Source organism: Eptatretus burgeri, chromosome 10 (assembly GCF_056783735.1).
Source record: "Eptatretus burgeri isolate ZD-2024b chromosome 10, Ebu_testis_v1, whole genome shotgun sequence".
Classification (NCBI taxonomy): domain Eukaryota; kingdom Metazoa; phylum Chordata; class Myxini; order Myxiniformes; family Myxinidae; genus Eptatretus; species Eptatretus burgeri.
The window spans coordinates 67,439,913-67,467,382 of NC_140970.1; the positions used below are offsets into that span (position 1 = coordinate 67,439,913).

At 45.5% G+C, this 27,470-nt stretch overlaps 2 protein-coding genes across 2 annotated transcripts in view; both read right to left on the reverse strand.

Annotated features, from left to right (window-relative positions):
* GIGYF2 (GRB10 interacting GYF protein 2) overlaps positions 1-5,036 on the reverse strand; it is a 412,728-nt gene extending 407,692 nt beyond the window's left edge. Inside the window, exons 1-2 of the mRNA XM_085898803.1 lie at positions 4,922-5,036; positions 3,726-3,794 (exon numbers count right to left, since the gene is read on the reverse strand). Of these exons, the coding sequence (XP_085754929.1) occupies positions 3,726-3,766 (41 nt within the window). The 5' untranslated portion in view covers positions 3,767-3,794; positions 4,922-5,036. The remainder of the gene's footprint in view (positions 1-3,725; positions 3,795-4,921) is intronic.
* A 10,680-nt stretch (positions 5,037-15,716) lies between these two features.
* PM20D1 (peptidase M20 domain containing 1) overlaps positions 15,717-27,470 on the reverse strand; it is a 48,198-nt gene continuing 36,444 nt past the window's right edge. The window contains exons 12-14 of the mRNA XM_085898809.1: positions 25,662-25,827; positions 22,252-22,351; positions 15,717-17,664 (exon numbers count right to left, since the gene is read on the reverse strand). Coding sequence (XP_085754935.1) covers positions 17,535-17,664; positions 22,252-22,351; positions 25,662-25,827 — 396 coding nt within the window. The 3' untranslated portion in view covers positions 15,717-17,534. The remainder of the gene's footprint in view (positions 17,665-22,251; positions 22,352-25,661; positions 25,828-27,470) is intronic.

Consider the following 27,470-nt stretch of genomic DNA (forward strand, 5'->3'; position numbering starts at 1 on the left):
TATATATATATATATATATATATATATATATATATATATATATATATATATATATATATATATATATATATATATATATATATATATATATATATATATTGTTGTGGTTGAAGAGGTTCGCGGACCACCATTCGGGTCCCGTGGGTGGGATGTCTCTGTAGGTATATGTGTGGTTGGCCCAGGCCCGTTGTTTGGCGGGAGTGAATGTGATTCGTTCGGGCTGCGGCCCTTCGGGATAGCCGTTTTTCTGTTCTATCTTTATTTTGGATCAGCCACGTCTCAATCGCCGTCGCGCGGCAACCACCGGCCGCAACGCCGCTTCACAACAACGGCAACGCCGGCAGCCACGACCTTTGCCGTCACGACATGCTCTCGCGGTCATCGCGTCGCCGCCATTCCAAGCGTCACCGTGGCCAGGGCCCACCACAATGGGCCCTCCGCCACCTTCACCTCTCCTCCTTCTGCCGCCAATCCCGCACCGCTTGTGGGCACCGATCCTGGACTCGTGCTGGGCGCGCGCCGGGAGGCGGGTGCAGAGGGCGGCCTTTCCGGGGAAAGCGGATCGGGAATGATTCGCGCCCACTTCTGTTCCGTCCTATCAGAGAGCGCGGGGCGATTTGGCCCCGCCTCCAGGCGCGTCGGAGTAGAATCGATATATGCAAATTCGAGGATCAGGAATGATTCACGCCCACTTTTCCTCCGTCCAATGGGCGAGCGTGGCTCAGCCCCCGAGCCGATCCTGATCCGAAAATTTGCATATGGTTTCTCCTGCTGACTATAAAGCGCCGAGCGCGGGGCGAATCGAGTAGGAAAGAGTTTCTGTTTCGGGCTCGAGAGAGAGAAGAGTTTCTGTTTCGGGCTCGAGTAGGAGGGGAGGTTTTTCTGTTTCGGGCTCGGGCGAGTCGTGGCGGTGGCGAAGTGTCGCAGCAGCAGTCAAGACGGGTCTGGAGGAGAGGCGGTCTGTCGGGGAGCTGCAGAGAGGAGAAGCCGGGAACGCGGTCGAGGGCGCAGTGGAGTCGCTCGTCGCGGGACCCAAGCAAGCCAGCTATCCTCTTTCCCCAGAGCATCAACAACCCCCCCTGTTTCCCCCCCGCGCTGAGATAGTGCGAAAAGGGGGGCCCCGTTCCCACCCCATTCCAGGCAGTGCCAGCGAGGCCCGCGGAGTCGGGGCGCCGCCGCCATTTTGCGGCTCATCACCAGACGGGTAGGCTCGACGCGGTCTCAGCCCCAGGCCCGTCTGCCCCCTTGTAGTTGAGGGTGGCCCCTTTTTCTTTTGATTTGGAGTATATGTGTTGTCGGCGCCGTCTGTAAAGTAAAACTGTGTAAGTGTTGCCGTGTGCTCGCGTAGTCGGTAGTAGATCTGCATTGTGTTTCTTTTGTTGCATTTGCTTTTGGTGCATAATTGTTGTGTTTCTTTTACATTTGCTTTTGGTGCATAATTGTTGTAATTGTATATGTGTGCTTTCCGTTTGCCGCGGAATAAATGTGAATTATGTTGAACTGTTTTTCCTGTTTCGCTTCGTCTTTTCTTTAATTGAATCTCCATCTTACTTCACGTAAAGGGTTGGTAGGGGCTAAATACGCCCGACAATTAATCGGAACCGTCGAGGTTGACGATAACACCGCTCGGTTATCCCGATAATACGGAACGGGTCGCTTAAAGTGGCCCGTGTCTGAAGTCGACCTGTGGCGAGGTGCGATCGCCCGGTCTACCCTCCGTGTGGGTACTTAGGTAGGTCGAATTTGGCGAACAACCCTATCCCACGCGGGGGGCCGATCGGCACGATCGTGGTGAGGCTGAAAGGCCCACCCGTGACTAGTTCCCGGCGTTAGTCCGAGAGGGTCACGACGGAATTGTCCGTCCGGTGGGCGACGTGCCGCGATTCGAGTTACGTGGCCGCTCGCACGAATCTGCAACAATATATATATATATATATATATATATATATATATATATATATATATATATATATATATATATATATACATATACATATATATACATATATATATCTTTTTAATAACAATTTAATTGCATTAACATTAACAGTATGTGGAATACGCACTTTGGAGACAGGGAGTAACAGAGAATTTGGTGAGGGTAGTTATGTCAATGTATAAAAGGCCAAGAACATCAGTAGGAATTAGTGGAGGATGTACAGAGATATTTGAAGTGAAAGTAGGTTTACATCTCGGATCAGTGTTTACAAGCCCTTCCATTTTTGTACTAGTTCTGGAAGAGCTCGTGAAAGAGGTGAGGGTAGCATTTCCATGGGAGTTATTATTTGCAGATGACCTAATCTTGATAGCAAAACAGAATTTGAAGCAAAGGAGAGGTTTCATATTTGGAAGGAAGCAATGGAGTGCAAGGGATTGAGGGTGAATGTAGATAACACAAAACTGTGATGGTTCGTGGTGGAGGAGGAGAGTGGGGAATGGCTCTGGTTGACTTGTGGGAAAAAGAGTAGGGTCAAGTTATATTCAGCGTGTGTCTTGCAAAATGTGGTGTCATCGGAGATGCAGTTGAGTTAAGGGAAGTTTGGGTTGAGGGGCTGGTAGTTTGAGATGTAACAGGTGTATGGGTGGAAATCAAGATGCACAGAACATCGTGGTAGTGGATATGGATTTGAAGATAAGCTGGAAAAAGTCAAGAGCTTCTGTTACTTGGAAGATTTGTTAGGTGCAGGTGTGAGCTGGGAGGGATGAGGATAAGGGTCGCATGGAATAAATAGAGCGAGTCAAGAGGCATTTTAACACACAGAGATATCCCAAGAAAAGTAACAAGTATAGTATATGTAGCCTGTGTTAGACCAGTGTTGATGTTTGGTTATGAGAGAAGAATAGAGAGGACAGAGCGAAGGATGATGACATGGATGCTTGGGGGCAACTCTGAAGATAAGTAGTCATGTGGGCATAAGAGGGTCAAAGCTAGTATTACTGAGGAAGGCTTGAGAAAGTGAAGACCAAGGTGGTTTGGGCATGTGGTGAGAGAGAGAGAGAGAGAAAATGAGTGTCAGGAAAATCATGAGTTCAGCAGTTGAGAGGAAAAGACCAAGAGGTTGAGCAAAAAAGACCTGAAAGGATGTGATCAGTCGAGGACATGCAGATGTTGGGGTTAATGAAGGATGATGCTTAGACAGGACTAAGTGGAGAGGGAGCCTCGGCAGACCGAACAAAATATGGAAAATAGTCATAGTAGTATTAGTTGTAATACTGATCGTGTACAGCCTTTTGGCTGCATTATTGGTTATGGGCGTGGCTATGCTGCTGATGCAGTGCCACTATTACCAGTACACTGGTGCTAATTTCGCCGACCTCAGGATGACAGGCTGAGTCAACCCCACCTGGTGTTAATTCAGCGGCCGACGAGACTTGAACTCAGGACTCTAGGATCCCAAGCCACCACCCTAACCACAAAGCCAACACCAGGGTGGGAGTAGTGATAGTAGTAGTAGTAGTAGTAGTAGTAGTAGTAGTAGTAGTAGTAGTAATAGTAGTCGTGTGTTTGACTGAGCTCTCTTGGAATGTCAAATCACTCAAGAGAAGAATGTGACTCATTTTTGATGAAAAACAAAATATCTTCATATTTTGCATAAAATGATGCACATAAACAACAGTTTGTGAAATTCCTTCTTTTCAAAGAAATGTGACAATATAACAATATAAAAAGAAACTTCTTTTTCTTTTTTTTTACATCTTTAAACTCGAATAAAGAGCAAACTCACCATTCAGGACCAAAATTGAGAGTCTGAGTCTCCGCAGCCATTTTCACTTGTTAAGAACTGGTGATAAAACTAAATAAAACAAACGACAACAACAACAACAAAAAAAAAACAGGAAAACATTTGATTAACAAGCAGAACATGATGATCAAAGCACCTGCTCACATCCATCCAACGAAGTAAGGAACACACCGGGGATGGGATGGGATGGGATGGGATGGGATGGGATGGGATGGGATGGGATGGGATGGGATAATAAATAAATAAATAAAAAAGCCAATAACAACACCCCAAATCAAGCTGATCATTCGTCGAGCAAATACACGCGGCTCCATTGTACGTCGTGTTGGAGCAAGGAAACGGCCCGCGCCGAAACACAACTGTTTAAAGTCGAGCAGAATGAAGATCGATGGAAAAAAATGTTTACAGTGTAAGAGGAAGAAGAAGAGGTAATGGGGAAGAAGAAGAAGAAGAAGAAGAAGAAGAAGAAGAAGAAGAAGAAGAAGAAGTCCGCACAGACCGGACAGTAGAACAACTCCTTCACGCAAACGAAGCCTCGATGGGAAAAAAAAAAAATTTTTAATTAATGAACCGGTAAGAACACAGGACCGAATGAAAAGTTGATTGACGACAAACACAAACGTCCACGTCCGTCCGTACGGAGCACGAAGAGCATTTGGATGTTTACATCCTGTAACCGAGCGAGTACGAGCTCGGGAGTTCGGCCGTCATCTCGAGTCGAGACCGAGAGGGTTTGAAAGGACACGGCCTGGCGTCGGCTGCCATGCAGCAACGGCTGGCACATCGCTGAAGGACCGACTCCCAGTTAGTGAGGGCGATGCGAACGAAGCACCGACGAACGCGACTCAACACGATAGGGCCTCTCGACGTCGTCGACGACGACGACGAAGCGAATGGACCTTGCGGTTAATGTCGCGCAGCCCCGGACGACCGAAGGCTCACACATCCGAGCCATTCTCCACACGGCTGAGAGACAAACCGCTCCGTGTTAACCGTCGTTCGGGAGCGAGCAGCAGGCCCGAGCCATGAGCTCGCGTCCCTCCTCCGGAAAACGGCACCGCTCGCGCTTCCACCGTCACTTGTCCACGAATCCACGTCGTCCCCGCTTGTGATGTATTAAAAACACAACGTCGTGAGAGCCGGCCACGACGCGCTCAAAACCTCCTGGTGGGGCCCACCTGAAGGGCGAAGGGGGAGATGTATAGAAAAGCGACGGAGAGTTCAACCTGTCCACGAGCAAGATGGCGAGTTTGTGTAGGTCACGTGATCGGTGCTCTTCTTCCTCCTCCTCCCCCCCCCCTTTTTTTTTTTTTTTTTTTTTTTTTTTTCTTTTCGGTTTACGCGTCTCGGGGTGAGTTGGTGGTTCTCTCCGAGCAGGACGTTGGCGAGGGTTGCGCGCCCGTCGAAACCGATGTGACAAACGCTTTGGATTCCAGGGAGACTTCCAAAACATCTGAACCCCGTGTCCACCAAATGTCCCCTGACAAGGATCGAGCACTAATTATTGAATTAATTCTCAGGTTTCAGAGATATCAACTTTTCACGATGATCTGTAATGGATGGAGATCCTTGAGATGAAGGTGTTGTATAAGGAGCCGTTAAATTGAGGTCATTTCAAACAACACCAGCAAGATTCTTCTGTTATCTCTCTATAATTCCAGCAATCTCTGTATGTGTGTGTCTCTGTCTGTCCGTCTGTATGTCTGTCTGTCTGCATGTCTGTATGTCTGTATGTCTGTCCGTCTGCATGTCTGTATGTCTGTCCGTCTGCATGTCTGTCTGTCCGTCTGCATGTCTGTATGTCTGTCCGTCTGTATGTCTGTATGTCTGTCCGTCTGTATGTCTGTCCGTCTGTATGTCTGTCCGTCTGTATGTCTGTTTGTCTGCTTGTCTGCATGTCTGCATGTCTGTATGTCTGTCCGTCTGTATGTCTGTATGTCTGTCCGTCTGTATGTCTGTATGTCTGTTTGTCTGCTTGTCTGCATGTCTGTATGTCTGGATGTCTGTCCGTCTGTCCGTCTGTATGTCTGTCCGTCTGTATGTCTGTATGTCTGTATGTCTGCTTGTCTGTATGTCTGTATGTCTGTATGTCTGTATGTCTGTATGTCTGTATGTCTGTATGTCTGTATGCGACCGCAGTTTCTCGACGACCGCCGGTCCGATCGGATTGAAACTTGTCAGGAATATTGCTGGGGACCTGCGGATTTGCCTTTTCGAGGTTTGATATTAATAGGCTAAGCGGTTCCCAAGTTACGGCCATTTATCTGTCCAAACAATGCACAAGACACGGTGCTATGAATCACAAATGACGTCACAATTAATGTTTATTTATTTATTTGTTTTTTGTGAATACATTTGTGAATACATTTACAGAGAGAGGGGTGAGAGAGGAGGGGAAAGAGAGGAGGAGAGAGGAGGCAAGAGAGGGGGGCAAGAGAGGGGGCGAGAGAGGGGGGAGAGTCAGGAGGGAGAGAGGGGGAGAGAGAGGAGGGGTGAGAGAGAGGAGGCATCACAATTCGAGAGAGGAGGGACGAGAGAGGGGCGAGAGAGGGGCGTCACAATTCAAGAGAGGGGGAGAGAGGAGGGGCGAGAGAGGAGGGGCGAGAGAGGGGGCGAGAGAGCAGGGGGGAGAGAGGAGGGGCGAGACTAGGGGGGAGCAAGGGGAGCGAGAGAGAGGGGGCATCACAATTCTTCTTCGTTTGATATGATGTCACAATTGATGCTGGGGACCTGAGTATGTTTCCCAGGTGTTTCCCAAGTTATGGCCATTTATGATACGGTTGGTCCGATCGAATTGAAACAATGCCCCAATCCAGTCGTCGTTTAAGAGAGCGAAAGAACGAAGCTGCACATACTGGCACGCCTCACCCACGAGAGAGGGTACTGGAACGAGAGAGGGGGAGAGAGGAGGGGCGAGAGATGGGGGGAGGGGGTGGGTGAGAGGGGGGGTGAAAAAATGCCCAAATCCAGTCTTCGTTTACGCACCTACAGGCCCGCACCTACGGGCCCGTACTCGTATCTATACTCATAAAAGTGTGTGGGTGCGTGTGCGTGTGCGTGTGCGTGTGTCCCCTCCATAACTCCAAAACTATAAAACCTAACAGCCTGAAACTTTACATGCACACTCAGAAAACTCCAAGGAAATGCAAGAGTGAAAAATTGAGTGTTTGGGTTAATTTAAACACCTCTTTTGAAGATAATTAACGGCATTAGTTAATTATATCCTTCATCGGGTACATCCTCGGCCACCTCGCTCTCTGGATCTTTAGGCGTTTCCTAGGTTACCAAGCTGGGGTCTGAAGCCGCCATGTTTTTTGGCCTGCTCAACAATGCCTTGACTTGGAACAGGCCGCAACGATTTCCCAAAGATAGTTGTTTTTTTTTTAAACTTTCCTCACTCATATTATCGAATGCCTGTTCATCATTGCTACGAATTGTTGTATACATCGCTTTTGTAAGTACTATAATTTTCAAATTAGGAGCTTGGAGTGACTTCATGCATTATATGAGACGATTTTCCATGATTTACTCTCACGGACTAATTAAAGTATATCATCGAAATATTATTTCGGTTTTCAGGATCGGATATCATCCGGACTAAGTAAGTGTCGAAATCTGATAATTTAAAGAAATAATGAGTCTTAAAACCAAGCTGATATACCTATTTACTTTAAGAAAGCAAGGCTATGTTCCCTCCTCCATAGATACACAAGAAAATGTGAAAATTTCCAAAGCATTAAACTTATCTTTTTCAACTGTTTAGAGAATTGTATTGATAGGACAAAAATGTAGGAACATGCCAAAATTAACTTGCTTCATAGAGCTACCTGTATATGATTTAATGCATTCACTGCTGGACCTCACGCCCTGTCTCCCAGAGGGGGTGCCTATCCATAGCGTCTGCCAGATCCGTGTCTATATTTTTGGAGGTTTCACAATGTGCTCTACAGGGAATCAAAGCAAATCTGGTAAAACAAAAAAAAAAATTAAAAAACACGTTTTAAAAAAAGGTTAGAACATTTGCGCAGACTCCGAACTAATGCAACACGTGACGTGCACAGACGAGCAGGCAAAATGGCGGATTTTCTGCAATGTTTGTTTCATGGAACCAGCTTCATAGAGCTATATGATTTAATGCATTCACTGCTGGACCTCACACCCTGTCCCTTCAAGGCATTGCCTATCCATCGTGTCTGCCACATCAATGTCTATATTTTCAGATGTTTTGCGATGTGCTCTCCAGGGAATCAAAACAAATCTGGTATATAAAAAAAACAGACGTAAAAAAAAAGTTATAACGTTTGCGTGGACCCCAAACCAATGTACCACTTGACACTCGCACAGACAAGCAAGCAAAATGGCGGATTTTCTGCAATGTTTATTTCACGGGCGATTGAACCATGCCATGTCTCTAGGGTTGTTCTGCATTAAGCTGCATGTCTATTGTGGATAAAGTCTTCTTTTTTTTAATTTCATGAATTCATTTTATTTCATTAACTGCTGTATGAGTGGTGTAAATGGGCTTTAAAGTTCAAGGGATCCTTTGTGGGATGCAGTGACAGCCTGGCCAACCGTTCCTTATCAACCATTTAATTGGAGTGCTTGTATGAGTGCTTAAGCCATTTGCCGAGCACCCATTGTCGACAGCAGTACCATGCTACATCATTCTGAGTGAATCGTTCACTCTCTGGACGCTTTTGCCGCACCACGTCATTCAAAGTGGTATGTCGTACATCGTACGTGTCTGCATTTTTTTTTAAGAGCATACATAGAAAACCGTTCAGCAGAGGAAAATGAAACTTCACCACATGTTACATCTTCTTCTTCTTGCGTATAGCAACTTGGCTGTCGAGTAGCTATCATTTTGTTGGGGCACGACTATGTCGCTGACGCTGTGCTCCTTTAACAGTACACCGGTATTCATTTCACTGACCTCGGAAGGATGACAGGCTGAATCAACCCCACCTGGTGTTAATTCAGCAGCCAATGGGGCTCAAACTCAGGACGCTAAGATCACAAGCCAGCTACCCTAACTACTAAGCCAATGCCAGGCTTACCTGTTACATGACCATGTGATATAGTGGTCACCCTTTTGAGGTCAACATAGGCCAAAGGTCAACATCGGCCAATTTTCTAAAATTCTCAATTTTCATCTGATTGACTTGAAATTTGAAGATGATTCTTCAGAAAAATGCCAGGGGCATAGAAAAAGCCCCTTTATATGGTATGTGCCATGTGACAAAATATAGCATTGAAGGGATATTGCATCGCTTGTAGAAAATGCCAGACGAGAGAAAATAAGGCTCATTCAAAAGATCTTGTGTGCGTGCTGTACCACCCTTGTGTTCTTAGGAGGAACTTAGGAGGAAAGGTTCATATAAAGGGGCACCCTACATATATCGGTTAAAACCTGTCAGTACCTAAAAAAATTGTGCACCTTGAAAACAAAAACACATAAGATAATGTACATGTGTGTGATTAATTTGTTTGTTTGACATTTGCGGAATTTTCCAGGAACGTATCCCCTGCGAATAGCGGGATCAGACATTACTATGGCATTTTTGGGTAGTAGTATGGCATCCGCCGTTGACCTGTTTGTGGTGACACCAGATTGCTGGGGGCATCTACGTTGTCGCAGGAGGGAGTGAATATGATTCAGAAGAACCCAGGAACTAAGAGCAAGGTGTTCAGGTGAGAGATACTGCAATTAGAGCGGGGGCTTTTGCCTTTGTAGATGGAGATTATTATGCCATTTTTCCACTCTGCTGGAACATACCCAGAATTCCAGACATTAATGAAAAAGTAGTGCAATAACTCACAAATTGGAGTCTCGGCACATTTCACTAGTTCTGCAGTGATGTCATTACACCCAGAATGTCGGCCATTTTTTAGTTTCCTCACTGCACGATGGACATCAGACAGGGAAGGAGGATCCATGCACATGGTGCCATCTTCGCCAGCTATGGGGCCTTTTCCTCCAAGTCAGGAAAGTCTGTAGGAGGGGAGAAGTTAAGGGCCTGCTGAAAATGTTCTTTCCAGCAATTGAGGGTTTCTTCATTGGTGTGGCAGGGTGTCCCACTTGCCTTCATGATCGGAATGCTGCTTTTGTTTTTGTTTGAATTTCAACCAGGACACATCTGCTGGATTGACTGAAAGGCAGTTTTAAGGTCATTTTGATGGATGCCTTCCTCAGCTTCATTGGTCTGGTGCTCATACCAACAGTCAAGGTCTTTCCTCCCCTTCGTCCGATAGACACCTCTCGGCCAACTTCTTTCTGGGATGTTTCCTTTACGTCATGCTTGCCTCTTCATATCAATAATCTTCAGGGTATCAGTCGACCACCAGGGCCGTTTCTGTGGCCTACTACATCTGACTGTCTCAGATGCTGTAGAGAGGATAGTGTCACAGACAAGAGCCTAAGATTCCTCGACGTCGTCTGAGTGTTCGCCTCGAGCATCAAAGCGGTTCTGGGTGGGGATATTATATCGGGTAGACAGCTCTGGGTCACAAACCATAGCTTACATATTCAAGGTCTTGCTTGACAATGGTTTTCTGAGTGTAGGCAGATATCAGCCACAACTAATTTGTGGTCAGTGTTTGCTGGAGCTTCAGCACCTCTAAAAACCCAATGATTTGAAAAGTGAATAACCTCGGGATAAAATGTGATCCAGTTAATCTTTACGGGTGTATGAAGCATCGTTGGAGATCCAGAGGAATATGTGTATGTTTCTACTTCTAAACCAAGAACCCATAACGGAAAGGTAATGGGAGTAGGGGCGTATGCCACAATCAGAGAAAGGGTTCCATGTCGATGCTTTTGATGAGCCACAATGAGACGACCTAAAACAGGGTGCCATAACATCAACGAGCCACTCGTATCACTTGTCAGTAGTAGGGCTACTCCATGGGTCCACTGCAACTCTTCTGAATGGATGAGGGCATAATTGCCCACTTGTTGCCATCCACGGATATCCTAATTAGGCCTATGATAATGCATCCCATGTAGCGATACGTTTAGTGTGTCGAAGCATAATAATATATAATTGGTGAATTGATGGAACCGAGGATGCGCCGCATCTCAGCCTACCACCTCCCTGTCATAAGGTGGTAGGCATCATACTCGCCAGAAAACCAGCACTGAATGGTCCTACGGGTCCTAGATAGTCAGGGGCTCTAACCCTAGTGCCATCAAGATTTGCCATCATCGTCACAGTGTTCGGGGTTGACCCTGAATACTCCATTCCCTTGGGACAGTGGGAACGTGAAGCGTAGTAGATGGAGCCAGTTCTTCAGAAAGTTGAGTAATGTGCCTCCATTTATGTCAGACAGTTCCGTTGATCACAAAAGGAATGATTCTGCCAATAAGTGGCTCAAGGTATCATTGTTGCTCAGTGCCAGGTTATTTAACCCATAGCTGTAGATTTTAAATCGGAGTTGTCGTTCTCCTAGGTAGGCTGCTATCCAAGGCTGGCGGGCCTTACTCGCCCAAAGAAATCTGGTTTTAAGGTGTCAGAAACACACCTTGCACACTTTTGCCATCTGTTGGAAACAGGGGTCAGCATGAGAAACTCGGCAGGAGGAGTTTGGTTGGGAAAGGCTATGAAAGATACTGACTGTATGGGGCATTTCACAGATGGAGAGTGGCTCAACTCTCCCCACCATCCAAGTCAATCCTAACCCATTGACCCCAAGGGGTTAAAAAGATTATGTGTTGATCTGTAATAATGGAATCCATCATTGATTGATGTACCTTTTTTATTTGTAGTGTGTATGGAGGCCATGGCAGGAAGGAACACATCCTTTAGCATATACTGAAGGTGTAGGTAGAGATGAATGGGAGTTGGGGATGGAACACTATGCAAGGTTTGTGGGTGGAGAGGTTGTGCCTGTCCCAGGTGGAAGAGGCTCTTCAGGAGAGCGAGGACTGCGGCCCTTCACCATGCCTCACCCTCCGGTAGCTCAGCTTATTCTTCTTCTTGCATATGGCAATTAACACCATACCTGGTGTTAATTCAGCAGTAAACAGGGCTCAAACTCAGGGCCCTAAGATCACAAGCCAGCCACCCTAACCACTAAGCCAACACCAGGCTTTTTGGTAACCTAGCATGCAACTGGGAATGGAAAACCTGCTGGGACCAGGATCGCATCAGTTCACCATGGGGCAGGAAGACCCTTGGCAGCCAGGATTGGCCAAGGAGTGCCATATGGATGAGCCCCTCCAGTGGGTTGTACAGGAAAAGAAGCTGCTGTAGTGCTGGGGGTGGGCATGTGCCCAAAAGGAATAATTTATCAAGGGAGGAGCCTAAAGGAATAATTTGGGGACTTTGTTTTGCACTGTGGGCACGCACACACTACTACTCGGTACTCCCCCACCGCCACGTTTTTGGACCTCCTACTACCGAGTTGAGGCCACACCTGCAAGTAATTGTGATGCTACTGTCTTTCAGGGAATAAATTATGATTGATAAGATGAATGTTGTTGTGCTGTGTATGTTGATGGAAATATTCCACTCAGTCACATGTGATTTCATGTGCTCTGGAGGGCAGATAGCCTATGAAATTGGTAGGTAGATTTGAAATTGGGTATTTGGGCTCAGCTGACAACTGTAGCAGGTGTTATCAACTGGGGGCTTGGTCAATAGATAGGGATTTGTCATTGGTTAAGTTTGAATTGCAGATAAGGTAGGCCTGTCTGTTTTTCTTGTTATCGTCATCTTCTCTCCCCACCCTAAGTACACCATCTAAACAGAGGACGGTGGAGAAAATTGAATAACTTGTTTAAATATAAGTGTTGTACATTTTCAGAATTGTTTTGGGTTCCCGATGGGGAACCTTGGCAGGAGCCTGATGTTCCAAGGAGAGGGATGTGTTTCGTGGAAGGGTGAGTGAGGGGGAGAGCGGTGTTGGGGAGGATCCACAGATGAATTGTGTTCAGAACAGCTTGGTCCATGTCCTGGAGGTTGATTTATGCTTGTAAAAGGGATGCGTCAGAGGTAAGTTGTATTGTAAAATGTGCAATGAGTAGGTGGTGATTCTAAATCATGGAGCAGACCAGAGTATGTCATATTGTGTAGACATTCTGTACAGGCAAAGCAAGGTGGCAGATTTGTAAGCACAAAGTAACTTTGAAAGTGCTACATGCTCATCAGTTCATCATGATTATATCATCACATCTGTAGAGCAAGACTGGAAGCACCAAGAACCTGAACTCGGACTTTCGTCCTCCCGCACAGGTCCCTGCAGCGCCATACCCCATGATCCAGTGAATCCATGACTCGCCAGGCCCGACCCAGACGGTGCTGCTCTGGCGCATGCTCCCATACCTGACCTGCCTCACCTTACAATACAGTACCATGGGTGGGAAGAAAGGTAGGATAATTAAAGACAAGATGGGATGAATCTGTGCACGAGAGTGAGCAGGTTTCTGTGGAAGAATTCCCAGGCTGAGTTAACATCAGGGGCAGTAGATATGGGAAACCAGTCCTGAAGAGAGATGGCTGCTTGCAGTCCCTGCCTGCCAGACTAGCTAGCATTGGGGCAGCTCTCTGAGAATAGCCAGAGCTATGTTGACATTCACAAGCATATGATCAGATGAACCAATTGGAGCAGAGGAAGAGCAGGATACATTTGTGGGGAGGTTGGTCATCACCAAGTCCAGAATGGAGGATTTGCCATTGGGAGAAATCCAGGTTGGAAACTCTTGCTATGGCAATTAACATTAGAGTTGACTCATTGATGCTACAACACGTATGCTCTTTTATCAGAGATAAATTTTTTTAACATACCGAAATCAGTGGCAGAGTCAGACTTTTATATTCCAATACTGATGTTTAGTGCATCATGGTGAATTTCATTGTCGGTCCTCCTTTGGAAGGTGTACTTTCACAAATGGATGTCTTACCAGCTGTGCCTTGGAAGATAATTCCCAATGGTTTCAGCAGAGATATTCATGTTCGTGGCATTTCTCAAACAAATAATGTTGTGAGTCTTCAAACTGGGAGCTGTGTGGCCAAGTTGATGCATAAGTATGCTATAAATAGAATGCCATGAGTAACTTGCTTTGGGTTCTTCAATTCAATTCAATACAATACCGTTTGTCTATGTATGTGTGTGTGTGTCGCCATTTTTCTCAGTGATGGCCGAAAAGAGCTTCGTCAAACTTTCAGAGGTTCATCAGTGAGTGTCGAGGAGTGTTTAGGCAAAAAACGTTTTTTGAAAAAAAAGTTACTTTTTTGGGGGGATTTTTTATTTTAATTGAGAAGTATGTGGAGACCTCATTAATTAGTGGGTGTAGTGAAGTGTTTTAGGCCCCGACAAAAAGTAGACTGGGCAGTGCCGGGTACCCCTCGTAGTACTATATATGGCCTGAATTGGCCAACACGGTACTCTACTCGAATGTGATTCCAGTGGTTTTTCATGGAGTAGTTACCTTCACGTGATTACATGAATGACAGACCTATCCAATGAAAATTGCCAAATACAGTACTCTCACAAGACTCACCAGCAATGGCTGGAAAACGAATGGTTATTATTTGAATATACAGCTTGCAAGGACAGCCAAATGCACCAGCACGAAGCTGCCATTATTCGACTGTTAGATTATTTGGGCACGCTTCAAATTGACATAATGACAGCATGAAGCAGCCTTCTTACCCCCAATTTAAGCCCAATTTTAGAGGTGTGGTATTTAAAAAGAAAAATTTTGGGTAAGAGAGGCTTTGGCCTGAATGGAAAGAAACACCTTTTTGTGATTAAAGACTCAAATGGATTGACTTGTTGCATTGTTTAATTGTCTAATTACAAATAATTATCTGTTTTGTAAAACTTCCAAGAGAGTAAAATGTTATTCATGAAAAATCAGTCATTGGAAAATGAAGTATGCAAACTTCTCAATGAGGTACAGTATATACCAGGACCTATTTTTTTTTTAAACAATGTCTCAAGCTCTGGAAGAGCTTGTACATATATAATTTGCAGGTCGAGGACAATGAGGATCAAAATCCTCAGCGCTGGCATTACTCCATGTGAACTTCACAGTTTAGCAGAATCAGTCATAGCTATTGGAATCAAATGTTTGCATATTGATTACTCTGAGTATCAATATTGATGAATAAGTGTGCTATAATTCTTCTTTTGTCTGCAGCTGTTGGCTGCGAGTAGCAACATTCGCTAAGGGCGCAGCTGTGCTGTTGATACAATGCCCTCTGTAGATCAGGGCAGGAATTTGTAATTTGTTCAGGGTGCTGGTGATAGCTCGCCTGCTCTTCAAAAATGACACTGTGGGATTTTTAACGACCACCAACTTATGCTGACAGACAGGACACCCAATTTAACATCAATAATCGGAGGGAGGGCACACACATTGATGTCTCCCCCTGCCTGCAATACACCAGGATGACAGTTTGTAGCTGGACAAATATTGGAACCCAGGCTCAATGGCTAAGAGTTGATTGTGTTTGGGGATCTGTTCCAAATCCTGCCAGCCCAAAAGTAGATTAGGAATAATGTTTTGAACTTTAATCACCTCCATGCTAGTGCGATACTTCCCAAATGAATTTTACAGTGAAAAAAAAACCTATACGCTATTGGATCTTGATATTGGAGGGAATTATTTGGCAGAAATTGTGTGGTCGTTATTGAGGTAGGCTGTTGGTGCAATACTGCACCAAAACTTCACCTACGTCATATTTGCACACTTCTGGGTCTGCATTACAACAATGACAGCACCATCAGTTTCCATGGTGAGCCTCAACATGAGATCACATTAGGTACTGTTATCTTTAGGGAATTGTTTTGCCATAATCTAGTTTTTGACTGCTTATAGCACTAATGGATTGTGTTCTTTGACGCATGGAATTAACTCCGAAAAAGGCAGATGTCAAAACGGAGCACATGACTTAAGGTGTCAATGGATCGTCACAGTGTGTAGACATTTTCACAACCTGGAGGAAAGGAAATGAAGAGCATTCCCTGGACAGGAAAAAAATTTATTAAAAAGACAACTTGATCGAGTGTCATAATAGAATATAATCATGAGAGAATTAGAAAAAAGAAATGAACTTTTCTGAGAGATATTTTCCACATGCTTGTCACAGGTGAGTGGGTGACCAAGCTGTTTCAACAAGACAGAAGAAAAGGAATAAAACTACAGTACCAAGTAGCTTACGGTTAAAAAAAAAATCTTTAAAACACCTCTGCTTTCTTTGTCTGTCTGTGCAAACCAGTCAGCTAACAGGATAACTCAGAGGGAGTGCACTCACCTTTAGGTAACTTGTTTACTGCAAAAAAAGTAACTTGTTTACTTTTAGAAAATGTGTCCCCATCTACAATCTATCCAAAAAAACTCAACATCATGAAAATCGGAGGAAAATTTTCAAGTTATGATCAAAAACGTGGTTTGTTAATTAAGCCACAATCCGAAAAAGTAGGTCAAGGACTCCAATCAAACATCAGGTGCACAACTTTAGTGCAGGTACACTATTATGTTGCAAGACCATCTTGGAAGGTCAATGCGGTCTTTGAGATTAAAGTTGACAACTGAGATTAAAGTTGACAAAGTTAAGCGATGCCAAAAAATGTATGATGCATCAGATCAAGCATAAGGTGCAGCTAACTCGAGGCTGTCTTGAGAAAGTAATTTTGTTTCGAATAGACAAAAATTATTCAGTTGTGTTTAAATAAATAAATAAATAACGCACTCGCCATGTCCAAAGGAAGCGGTTGAATTTGGCATTTTTACATGAAATTGGCAAAGCCCAGAAACGAATGAAACCCTTTTAGATTTCTCTTTGGAATTACACTTTGTTACCCTTTATAATTAAACACGTTGGGGTAGAGAAGTTCTTCTTCTTCATTTTTGATGGATGTGCAGAAGGAAATAACCAAATATTGAAGCGGCTTCACCGCTTAAAAATGTAATAATTTATATAATCAGGTCACAACCCTAAAATTAGGGCAAGAACAAAAAAAAAAGAAATTACATCAAAATTTCATTCCAAAAGTCCCAGTGATCTCCAAAATACAGCTCAGACAATGACAGAAACAAAAAGAAGAGACCCTCCCACCCAGCCCCCCCAAAAACCCAAGTGGTGGTTTAGTACTCCGAAGGATCTAAGAAACTCTAGGAGTCATCAAAGAGTGGGGGTACCAATTGGAGAAACAAACCATACAACAGGTATAAGCCTGCCCCAATCCTGTAAGGGGGGAGGGGAGGGGAGGGGGATCCTCAATGAGTAGGCCAATGTGTCCTGGCTAAATTCTAAATCCCTGCTATCATTAATTATTCATTATCTGCATCACCACACCCACATAAACGATGCAAACCAGCAGCTAGATGGTTCATAGACATTAACAAATAGAAACCTGTTTGTCATGCAATGTTCAGCCAAACAAGAGCCGATCAAGGAAACAAAATGGCAGTAAACAAATGAAACAGATGAATGTACTGTGCTCTTCTCAACAATAATTTTAACTAGCAATACCCGTGCACATGCATGGGATAGCAGTACAACATAGCTGGTAGCAGACGACAGACCGTACATGGGGAATGACAAAAATACGCATTGTGCAAAATGCAAGTGGTACTATGGAACGCCAAGACTTCCCAAACATTGTCGGCATGTCCGCTAAGTGCCACAGCAGTTTCATAGGGATCGTGTGACAGCGAGCCGAGTTTTTAGTATGCAAGCTTGGTATTATAATCGAGATGAAGAGAAATTATTCGCAACTCAGATTTCATCACATCAATCAGGCACACGTTTTCGAAGATGAGATAACAGTACAAACTCAATTTCACAATTCGCTTGAATGTGAGTGAACAGACGTAAAGTGATGTTCGTCAGCAATTTGCATCAAATTGAAGTAAAACTTGAAATTCTGATGATAATTCTTCACAGATATTCTTTCATTGATGCCATGGTATCTGCAGGGAGGAAAAAAAAGTAATAAAAAGACATTCTTTAAAATTTCAATAAAATTTTCCATTCGTCAATTGTCACAAATTTGGGTCCAGTCGGAACTCGGAACCTTATCAAATGAAAGACCAAATATTGCATTGGAGTCATCAGAAGGAACTCGAATAAGCAAAGAGCAAAGATAGAGTCATCAGGAGGAACCTGTACTTAACTGATGGAATGTCCGAGAAATAAGGAACATTTCACAGCTAAATTGCAACCTTGCACTACCATTCCGAACAACAATGACTATTTATGGCAATTGTGACCTGCACTTGCATTCTCAACACCTTCAGTCTGTTCATTTGTCTGACTCTGGGTGTTATTTGAATTCTGGCTTCCTTCTGGACTCACTTTTGGAACAACCAGCTCTGCATTGATGCAAAATTACCTTCTCCAGGCAGTACTTGTCGTCATACTGTCCGATTCATCTTTGAAATCGCCTGGAAGATATGCTCAATGTGGACGAACCAAACCTTGTCACTCAGTACCCAAGATCTTGACTAAATAAGAGTATATGTGAGGCCTACATATTTTCATGACTTCTTGGTAACCACTTCAACCACTTATGGTGATGACTTTTCACTCTGACCTGGTTTAGCTTTATATTTCATTCTTTAACTCCTCTCCCTTCAGGACACTCCTGCTTAAATTTATTCTGTTATACTGATGAAACCAAATTTGGTTTCAACAAAGTAACCTTGTCCGTGGCTGGCTTTTTAGAAATAGCTCAGTTCACCCAGTCATGGTGTGAGATGTATTCTGATACATCACCTGAAAATTTTTCAGTTTGTGGCCCAATGACAATTGGTGCTTCTTGGGATTTGGATCCAACAGCTATTTGACGAGGCTACGTTTGATACTTTGTACTGTGCGCTCAGCTGTGGTATCTTGAGATGCATGCCAGACGTGTTGAGTGCACTCGGTGGCTCGGAAGAGACTTCCACTTACGCTTGTTTATTGCACTCCATTACATATACCATTTCATCATTTAACCCTCCCCATGATCTTCACAAACATTCGGCAGTGGGCCATGGCAAACTGATCATCAGCAATTAACATTAGTTAGCCCACGCACGTTAAGCGAAAAGTGGGGATAAGCAATTGGTTCACTTCTGTATGTCTGTCCGTTCATATGTTCGTCTGCAAACGTCAGTTTATGATCGAGGAACAACTAAACTTCAATTTAGTGTTATATTTTGAACACAAATCGGAACATGAATCAGAAAATGAACCTGCAGTTTAGCATTACTTTGGCTCTAAATTTGTTCAACTTGCAAATGCGCAGAGAGGAGCAAGATAACTTTTTTTTTTAACTCCGTCTGCCTGGCAGTCAAACAAAATTGAAAATCATTCTGAACAGGAAACTTACTATTTTTAAGCACGTCATGAAGGACACAAACAACAGGCACAAATAACTAATTTAAATGTGTTAAATAAGGATGTGTATAAGACACTACATCTAAAGTGATAAACTTCCGGATTCTTATTTTTAGATCCTCGTGGAGGATCTCTAAGTCTTACTCACATTGTGGTTCTTCATCTTCTTCTTGTGGACTATTTTGTTTCACAGCCTACAGTTTTCATTGAAACTTCCTGAAACTTGGCATATATATTGTTGCAAATTCGTGCCCGCCGGCGTGCGATCAGCCGCTCGACTCGAATGGCGGCCGCCTCGCCCACCGGACGGACACTTCAGTCATGACCCTCTCGGAACAACGCCGGGAGCCAGTCACGGGTGGGGGTTTAACCTCACCACGATCGTGCCAATTGCCCACCCGCGCAGGATAGGGTCGCTCGCCAAATTTGATCGACCTAAGTACCTGCGCGAATGGTCAACCGGGTGATCGTACCACGCCACAGGCCGACTCCGGACACGAACCGCTTAAGCGGTCCGTTCCGTGCTACAGTGATAACCGAGCAGTGTTATCGTCGGCCTTGACGGTTCCGATTAATTACCGGGATGTTGCACCCACTACGAACCCCTTTCGTGATGCAAGATGGAAATTCAAACGAAGGAAAGGACGAAGCGAAACGGGAGAACAATTGGACAAGCACATTTAATGCGCGACACACGGAAGCACGTATTTACAGCAAAAGAAAGCAGGGAAAGAGTTAAAACCGAATAAGCAATTATTCACAGCACAGTCACTTACACTATTCCACTTTACAGGACACGGCGCCACACCATTCATACAAAAACCCAAAAAGAAATGATTGAAAGAGCGTGACAGTAGGGAGCTCCCCGAGCTGGTGTCCACCGTGATCCGGTTCCGCCAGCACTGCCGATCCCCTCAAGGCGCCCTCGGTCCGGAGCGACCCAATCAGCACGGTCCGGCGAGCGAGGTCCGCGAGCCTCCGCATCCGCTCGCGCTTCTCCTCAGGAACTCCACTCAGCTCTCCGCGCTCGTGTTCAGCCTTTTCCGCCGAGCTCTCCTCACTCGCTCGCGTTCGCATTCAACCTTTCCCGCTAAGCTCTCCTCACTCGCTCGCGTTTGCGTTCAGCCTTTTCCACCGAGCTCTCCTCACTCACTCTCTTTCGCGTTCGGCCTTTTCCCGCCGAGCTCTCCACATTCGCTCGCGTTCACGTTCAGCCGTTCCCGCCGAGCTCTCCTCACTCGCTCGCGTTCGGCCTTTTCCGCCGAGCTCTCCTCACTCGCTCGCGTTCGGCCTTTTCCCACAGAGCTCTCCTCACTCGCTCGCGTTCGAGTTCAGCCTTTCCCGCCGAGCTCTCCTCATTCGCTCGCTTTCGCGTTCGGCCTTTTCCCGCCAAGCTCTCCTCACTCGCTCGCGTTCGCGTTCAGCCTTTCCCGCCGAGCTCTCCTCACTCGCTTGCTTTCGCGTTCGGCCTTTTCCCGCCGAGATCTCCTCACTCACTGGCGTTCGGCCTTTTCCCGCCGAGCTCTCCTCACTCGCTCGCGTTCGCGTTCAGCCTTTCCCGCCGAGCTCTCCTCACTCGCTCGCTTTCGCGTTCGGCCTTTTCCTGCCGAGCTCTCCTCACTCGCTTGCGTTTGGCCTAAAACTCAACTTCACTATCCTTCGCGTTTTCGTTCCGCCCCTTTTTCTTCAGCAAGCCCCACCCCCTCTCAACTCCCGCCCCTCCTTCCAGAACATGCTGGAAACTTCCGGAAGGAGGGTCTTCCGCCCAATCGGCAACGCTCGCACCACCGTGGCAATCTTCCTCTTCCCTCACAGGGTGAAATCCACCGCGGCGGTGCCATTCGTTCGGGGGGGGGGGGGGGGAACGGGGGCCGCCTGCTTTCCCTCGTCGAAGGCCAGGCCTCTGGAAACTGTGTGCCGAGTCAGAACACGGTGGTTGTTGAGGTGGCGTGTTTGGTGTGGTTGGCGCTGTGGTGGGGATGGCGTGGTTGTTGAGATGCTGTTTGTTTGAAATAAAAGATAGAACAGAAAAATGGCTAACTCAAAGCGTCGCAGCCCGGATGGATCACATAAATTCCCTCTATACAACGGGTTTGGGCTAACTACACATGTACCTATGGAGATATCTCACCTGAGGGCCCTTTATGGTGTAATGCGAATTTCCACAGCCGTAACAATATGTAAAAATACCCTGCGCAGACAGTAACAATCTCCGATTTTGAAAATTCCTCCGAGAAAAAAAAGTTATCACATCAAAATATCTCCGCTAATGGAAATCGCCTAAAAAATTATCTCCAAAACGAGGCAAACTTTTTGAATTCTGTTCGCGGGAATCGAACAGGGCATTGGCAGGGATGAATTACCGCACATATGATACATCACTATGACGTCATATCAAATTTTACGATGTCATTCCTATTTTTTGGCATTTTTTGTTTCACAACCCAGAGTTTTCATCGGATCTTCGTGAAACTTGCCATGTATATGCAGAAAGCCCACGCGCAGACAGTAACCATCTTCGATTTTGAAAATTCTTCCGAGAAAAAAAGTTGACGTCATAATATCGCCGCTAATAGAAATCGCCGATACCATTATCTCTGAAACGAGGCAAGCTGTTTGAATTTTGTTTGTGGGAATCAAGCCGGGCATTAGCACAGATAATTTATCGCAAACCTGATACATTGCAATGACGTCATATTCGTTTTTATGACGTCATCATTAAGAGGACGAGGATCTCAGCTCATTTGAGCTCGTTTTCTACGACCTTGAAAATCTTTTTTTAATTTCAATTGAGTTTGTACTGTTATCTTGAACATTGCGTGAGATACGCTGTTCTATAAACACTTGAGTTATAATTGCTTTTATAATGAGATAATTCTGCAACACAAAACGAAAGCAACAAATTATGCACCTGGTATTGATTTTAACACGACCTTTTACAGTTATTGCAATGCCAAAGGCATTATACGAACACAACGATGTGTACATTTGGGATGAATATTTTGAGGACAAAGACATTAATTTTTTGAGGACACGCAAACATGAAAACAACTGAATGCGGACCTTTTCTGTGTTTGCACCATGCCTAATATTATAACACGCATGCGCACACACACATTGAAATGTCCAGGAGAAATATCACAATTGGGAAACGACCACACTATCTGGGTGAGTACCTGAGCAGGTCAGTTGGACTGTTCCAAATTGGGTTGAAACGGTAGAGAGCAGAAGTAAGCCCTTTATAATGTTTGGTATCAGTGGCTCCAATACATATTCCTGGAAAGAGATTGACACAAAGGAAGAGAGCCTCAAACGAATGATTAAGCAAGGAAAAAAACCTGGAAACTTATCTTTAAAAAATTGTCAAAACAATCATAACCTCATTTTGCCTGTCATTTCCTTCCTTCACTCATTCTCTTATCCTTCATTCTTAATTTAGTTCTCATAAACAACACCCCTCCCAAGCTCCGCATCACACGTTGTGTGCCCTCCCAAGCTCTGCGCCGCAAGTGGGATGCCCTTCTCGAACCCGCACCGCACCGGCACGCCCTCCCCGGCCCTGCGCCGGCACGCCCTCCCCGACCCCACATCGGCGTGCCCTTCCCGAACCCGCGCCACGCTGGCGCACGCTCCCCGACCCCGTACCGCGCTGGCACGCCCTCCCCGATCACGTGCAGCGCACCCCATAACACACTGCACATTGTACACCAGCCCCACACCGAGCTCCACATCGCAAACCCTCCTCTCACCCCCACCCCCAACCTGCACACTCACCCCTCCCATGCCTAACACGCACATCACCCCACTTCATCTCTCTCACACACACACACACACACACACACACACACACACACACACATACACACACACACACCTCCCACACTTAATGTGCAAACCCCTCCTTCCTTCACTCCCCCTGGGGAGTGCTTCATGCGCACCCTCCCCCGTGGTGCACTTCGTGGTACACCCCTCCCAAGCTCCGCATCATGCGTGGCGCGCCCTCCCAAGTTCTGCGCCACAAGTGGGGTGCCCTCCTCGAACCCGCGCCGCACCGGCACGCCCTCCCTGACCCCGCGCCGCACCGGCACACCCTCCCCGACCCCGCGCCGCACTGGCATGCCCTCCCCGACCCCGCGCCGCACTGGCATGCCCTCCCCGACCCCACGCCGGCACGCCCTTCCCGAACCCGCGCTGGTGCGCCCTCCCCGACCCCGAGCCGCGCTGACCCGCCCTTCTAGCGCGTTCTCCCCAACCCCGTGCCCCGCTGGCGTGCCCTCCCCAACTCAGCGCTCTCCCCAACCCCCGCGCTGCTTGTGGCGCACCCTCCCCAACTCCAGAATAACACTGATAGTCACATTTGCATCTTGCCAAGACACTCACACACCATCGATGAGCTGATTCTGGCCTGGAATGCCATTCCCCAGGCTTTGATTTGAGTGCTCATATGATCAATGTGACGACTGTGCCATGCAGTGATTGCTCCCGGGGGTGGACATACCCGGTATTGAGATTGTTACTTCCACGTTGGAACCCGTGTTAAAACATTTGCCATAATACAGAATTGCATGATTTGGTCACACCAAAATGGACATGTCATTTTTCAGGATTTATTTGTCAGAGGTTGTATCCCATAATGTCACATTCATAAACAACAATCACGTGTTTGTTTGTTTTTTTTTTTCGTTGGAGAGTAGATAAATGACCTCTCTGATGCTCTGGAAACCCTCACTTTTTTGCAAATGACCACATTTTGTCGAACGGTACCCAATGCCTTTGCTAGGCAAACAGCAGCTGTTTCTCTCTGCTGATCTGGAAATGATGATACAGTTACTGGTGTGATATATGAAACATGTCCATCAATCCTGGACAATCTGTCTCACCTTATCACTCTGGATTTATTTTCAAACAAACCCACCTACCCATTTCCTTGGTTATCCACTGAAAGAGGTTCAGTCTCTTGAACTTCACGTCTTCACTATCAGCCATAGCCTTGCAAGCTGGCTGACTACATTGCAAAGCTGGCTTCCAAAGCCAGTCATGGAGTGGGCATGCTCTGTTGATACAAAACTTTCCTTGGAAAATCAGACCTACTCATAGTCTACAAGGCCTTCATCCATAGCTGAATGGAGTACTGCTCTCTACTGTGGGCTGGTGCTCCAGAATCACATCTGTCTCCCCTGGATTCTTATGGGCCCGCTGCAGAATCAGAGTTGAGGTTTGCCAGAAACATTTTCACCTTCTCAAGTGGGAAAGACACAGTATCTCGGAGCAGGTGGGTATGGGAGGTGGGTAGGTTATGGGAGTGAGAGGTTCAGGCCACAAGATTTGGAAGCAAACAGAGAATTGAGGCATTCGGCCTTCTCATGAGCAGTCAGTTGTGATGCCATTTTTAGAGAGGAAAGAGGTGGAGGGGGAACATACATATACCATAGACAGACAACAAGGCACCACCATAAATGTGAAGAACGAGACAGGTTTAAGAGTTCAGCCTTGAGGTTGGCCAGATGTTGTTATCTGGCTTTCCTGAGAGTGGACGCACACCTGTTCCGGGCTTTGTGGCATGATCTGAGGTTTGACTTGCCTTCCAGGAAGTGAAGTTGTTTGAGGGCAATTGCCTCACCACAGGATTCTGTGTACCAGGATTGAGAGGAGAGCTACGATAACTGCAGACGAGATGGTATAAATCTGTATGAGGAGGAGGAGGAGGAGGAGATTGGGACCATACTCTGTGCAGAGCATTGGTACTGCTAAAGGCTTAAGCAGTCTCCTTGGCTATTGGGCACAATTCTGGATGGGGTGCCACTCCGACACAGTATACCAGCATGCTAGCACTTATTTTGCCGACTTCGGAAGGATGACAGGCCGAGTTAACCCCACCTGGTATTAATTCAACAGCTGAGCGGGATTTGAACTCAGGACCATAGGATCCAAAGCCCGCCACCCTAACCATTAAGCCAACACCAGGCATAGAGAAAGGAAGCTTGTGTGAAAGGATTCCCAGGCAGTATTAATATCAGGAGAGGGGGAAATGAAGAAGCAGTCTTGACATGACAGGGCAGTTTGCAGTCCCTCCCAGTCAGCTTGAGTGAACTGGCAGACTTTGGGATGCTGAGGCGACTCTGACAATAGCCAGAGAGATAAACTTTACATCCAAAATTGGAACTTGGAAAAATTTAACACCATACTAAGCATCCTCTGCAATTATTAAATATTAATAACAGAGCCAAAGTCCCTTAAGCTTCTGCCAGCCATTCATAAGTTGGGGAAGCACGTGTCTGGCATTCCAGTAAACTTAAATCAGCTGGCCGAGATATGAACTCGATCAAGTACCATTTTCGTTTAAATACCAAAATATATATGTATATATATATATATATATATATATATATATATATATATATATATATATATATATATATATATATATATATATATATCGGCAACAAGACACTTGAAAATAAAGTGGAAGTAAGTGAAGATGGGGGCATGTACTTTTAAAATTAATGCTTGCAGATGCTTTCTCTTTTCAAGAAATCAAGTTCATATTACATAAGACAAATATTATATCCTGCAAAATGCACACTACCTGGAGCCACCAACATCCCAGGGAAGGTCTCCTGAATAGCTTCAGTGATGGTCATGTATCCAACAGCTGTGTCATCATGAGGGCTAATCGGCAATGGCTCCATGGCAATGATCATAGTGATGTTCACCCTCTCATCAGCTATTGTGTGTCGAACCAGCTCCAGAACCTACAATTAAACCCAGATCCCAAAATACATAGCGGAGTACCGAGATGAATGAAAGCATCAATAAGTGATTGAAAAAGCAAACAAATACTGTAAATGCATGGTAATTGCTCATTTATAATAATAAATGTCAGAGTGCGTGCGTGTGCGTGTGTGTGTGTGTGCGTGTGTGTGCGTGTGTGTGCGTGTGTGTGCGTGTGTGTGCGTGTGTGTGCGTGTGTGTGCGTGTGTCCTCCTTAACTCCAAAACTATGAAACAAAGCAGCTCAAATATTGCATGCATACCAATTGAACTCCAAGGGAGTGCATGAATGAAAACTCGAGTTTGGGTTAATGAAAACACCCCTTTTGAAGATAATTAACGGCCTTATTTAATTAAAACAAAAACAGGCTTTATCCTTGATTGGCCTGCTCTCCCTCGCAGAGGTCTTAAACTATGTTTCGGCCTGCTCAAAAACACCTTGCCTTGAAACAGACCGCACAGGCCTCTGATGTACATGTGGAGGCTGAACAACGCGTCTTCTATCATAAAATAAAGGTACCGTTTTGAGGAAACAAAGGTACATTTTGATTACAACTCATGCAGATGAAACGAGGTAATGCATGTTTTATTCGCAGCCTTGGTGATTTTCCACAATGACCTCTCATGGACCAATTGAAGTATATAATCTCTTAAAGTAATCGGATTTGAGGATCGAAGATGATGAACTTATAAACTGTCAAAATCTGAAGTGAAATGTGAAAATGTGAAGAAATTAGCTATGTTTTTGTTTTTCGTTGGTATGTCCTATCCGATTACAATCGGCTTGCTATCGCTTGCCAAGCCAACCATCCCTTATCAACCGTTTAAGCCCGTCACACCTTGACGATTTAGCCAGCATATGGCAACGTATCAAAATTTATCTAAAACGCTGGCGTACGCTGAAGTATTTTTTTTCTTTCAGTTTTGGGCGTATAATAGTGTATTCATAATGAGTTGGACATATGCATAACGTATTAGTAATGTACACATAACGTTTCGATAACTTATACAAACGAATGCTTAGCGTGTTGTCGGCGTTCACAACTTATGCCCAACGATAGTCTAACTTATGCATAGCGCGGCAGCGTATCGCTGACGATCACGTGGCGTAGCCTATTAAAAGGCTGCTGCTCGACAATTCAAATCATAACCGCACTAGACATCGAAGTGTCAACATCACGGTCATGCCGAAGAAAACTTCGAAGAACTCCTCGTTACGGAGTTCCACCATGAGCTGGTCATACATGCCAAACTGCCGTCGCCTCCTGATCCATGGTCTCACCCAGTTCCTTCTCCTCCGTTCACCTCTTCTTCTCCTGGCTCTATTGGCACGCAACTGGTACAGTGTCAAATCGATGAGGTCATGTTGATGTTGGAGGACAGCTAGTAGGTATTCTCGTCTCAGCCTTGCCGGATCCTCCATCTCTTGGATGATATGGACATCTGCTCACCATGGAGTCTGGAACACTGATGGGTTCCTCCTGTGAACCCCATTTTATATACCAATTCCCCTAAACGCTGCCAATACGCCATTGTACGGTAGCTGTAAGTTAGAAACACGTTCGGTAAGTTCTGTGGTCGTCCAGAAGAAGTCAAATACGTCTACATACGTCAATATGCGTTTG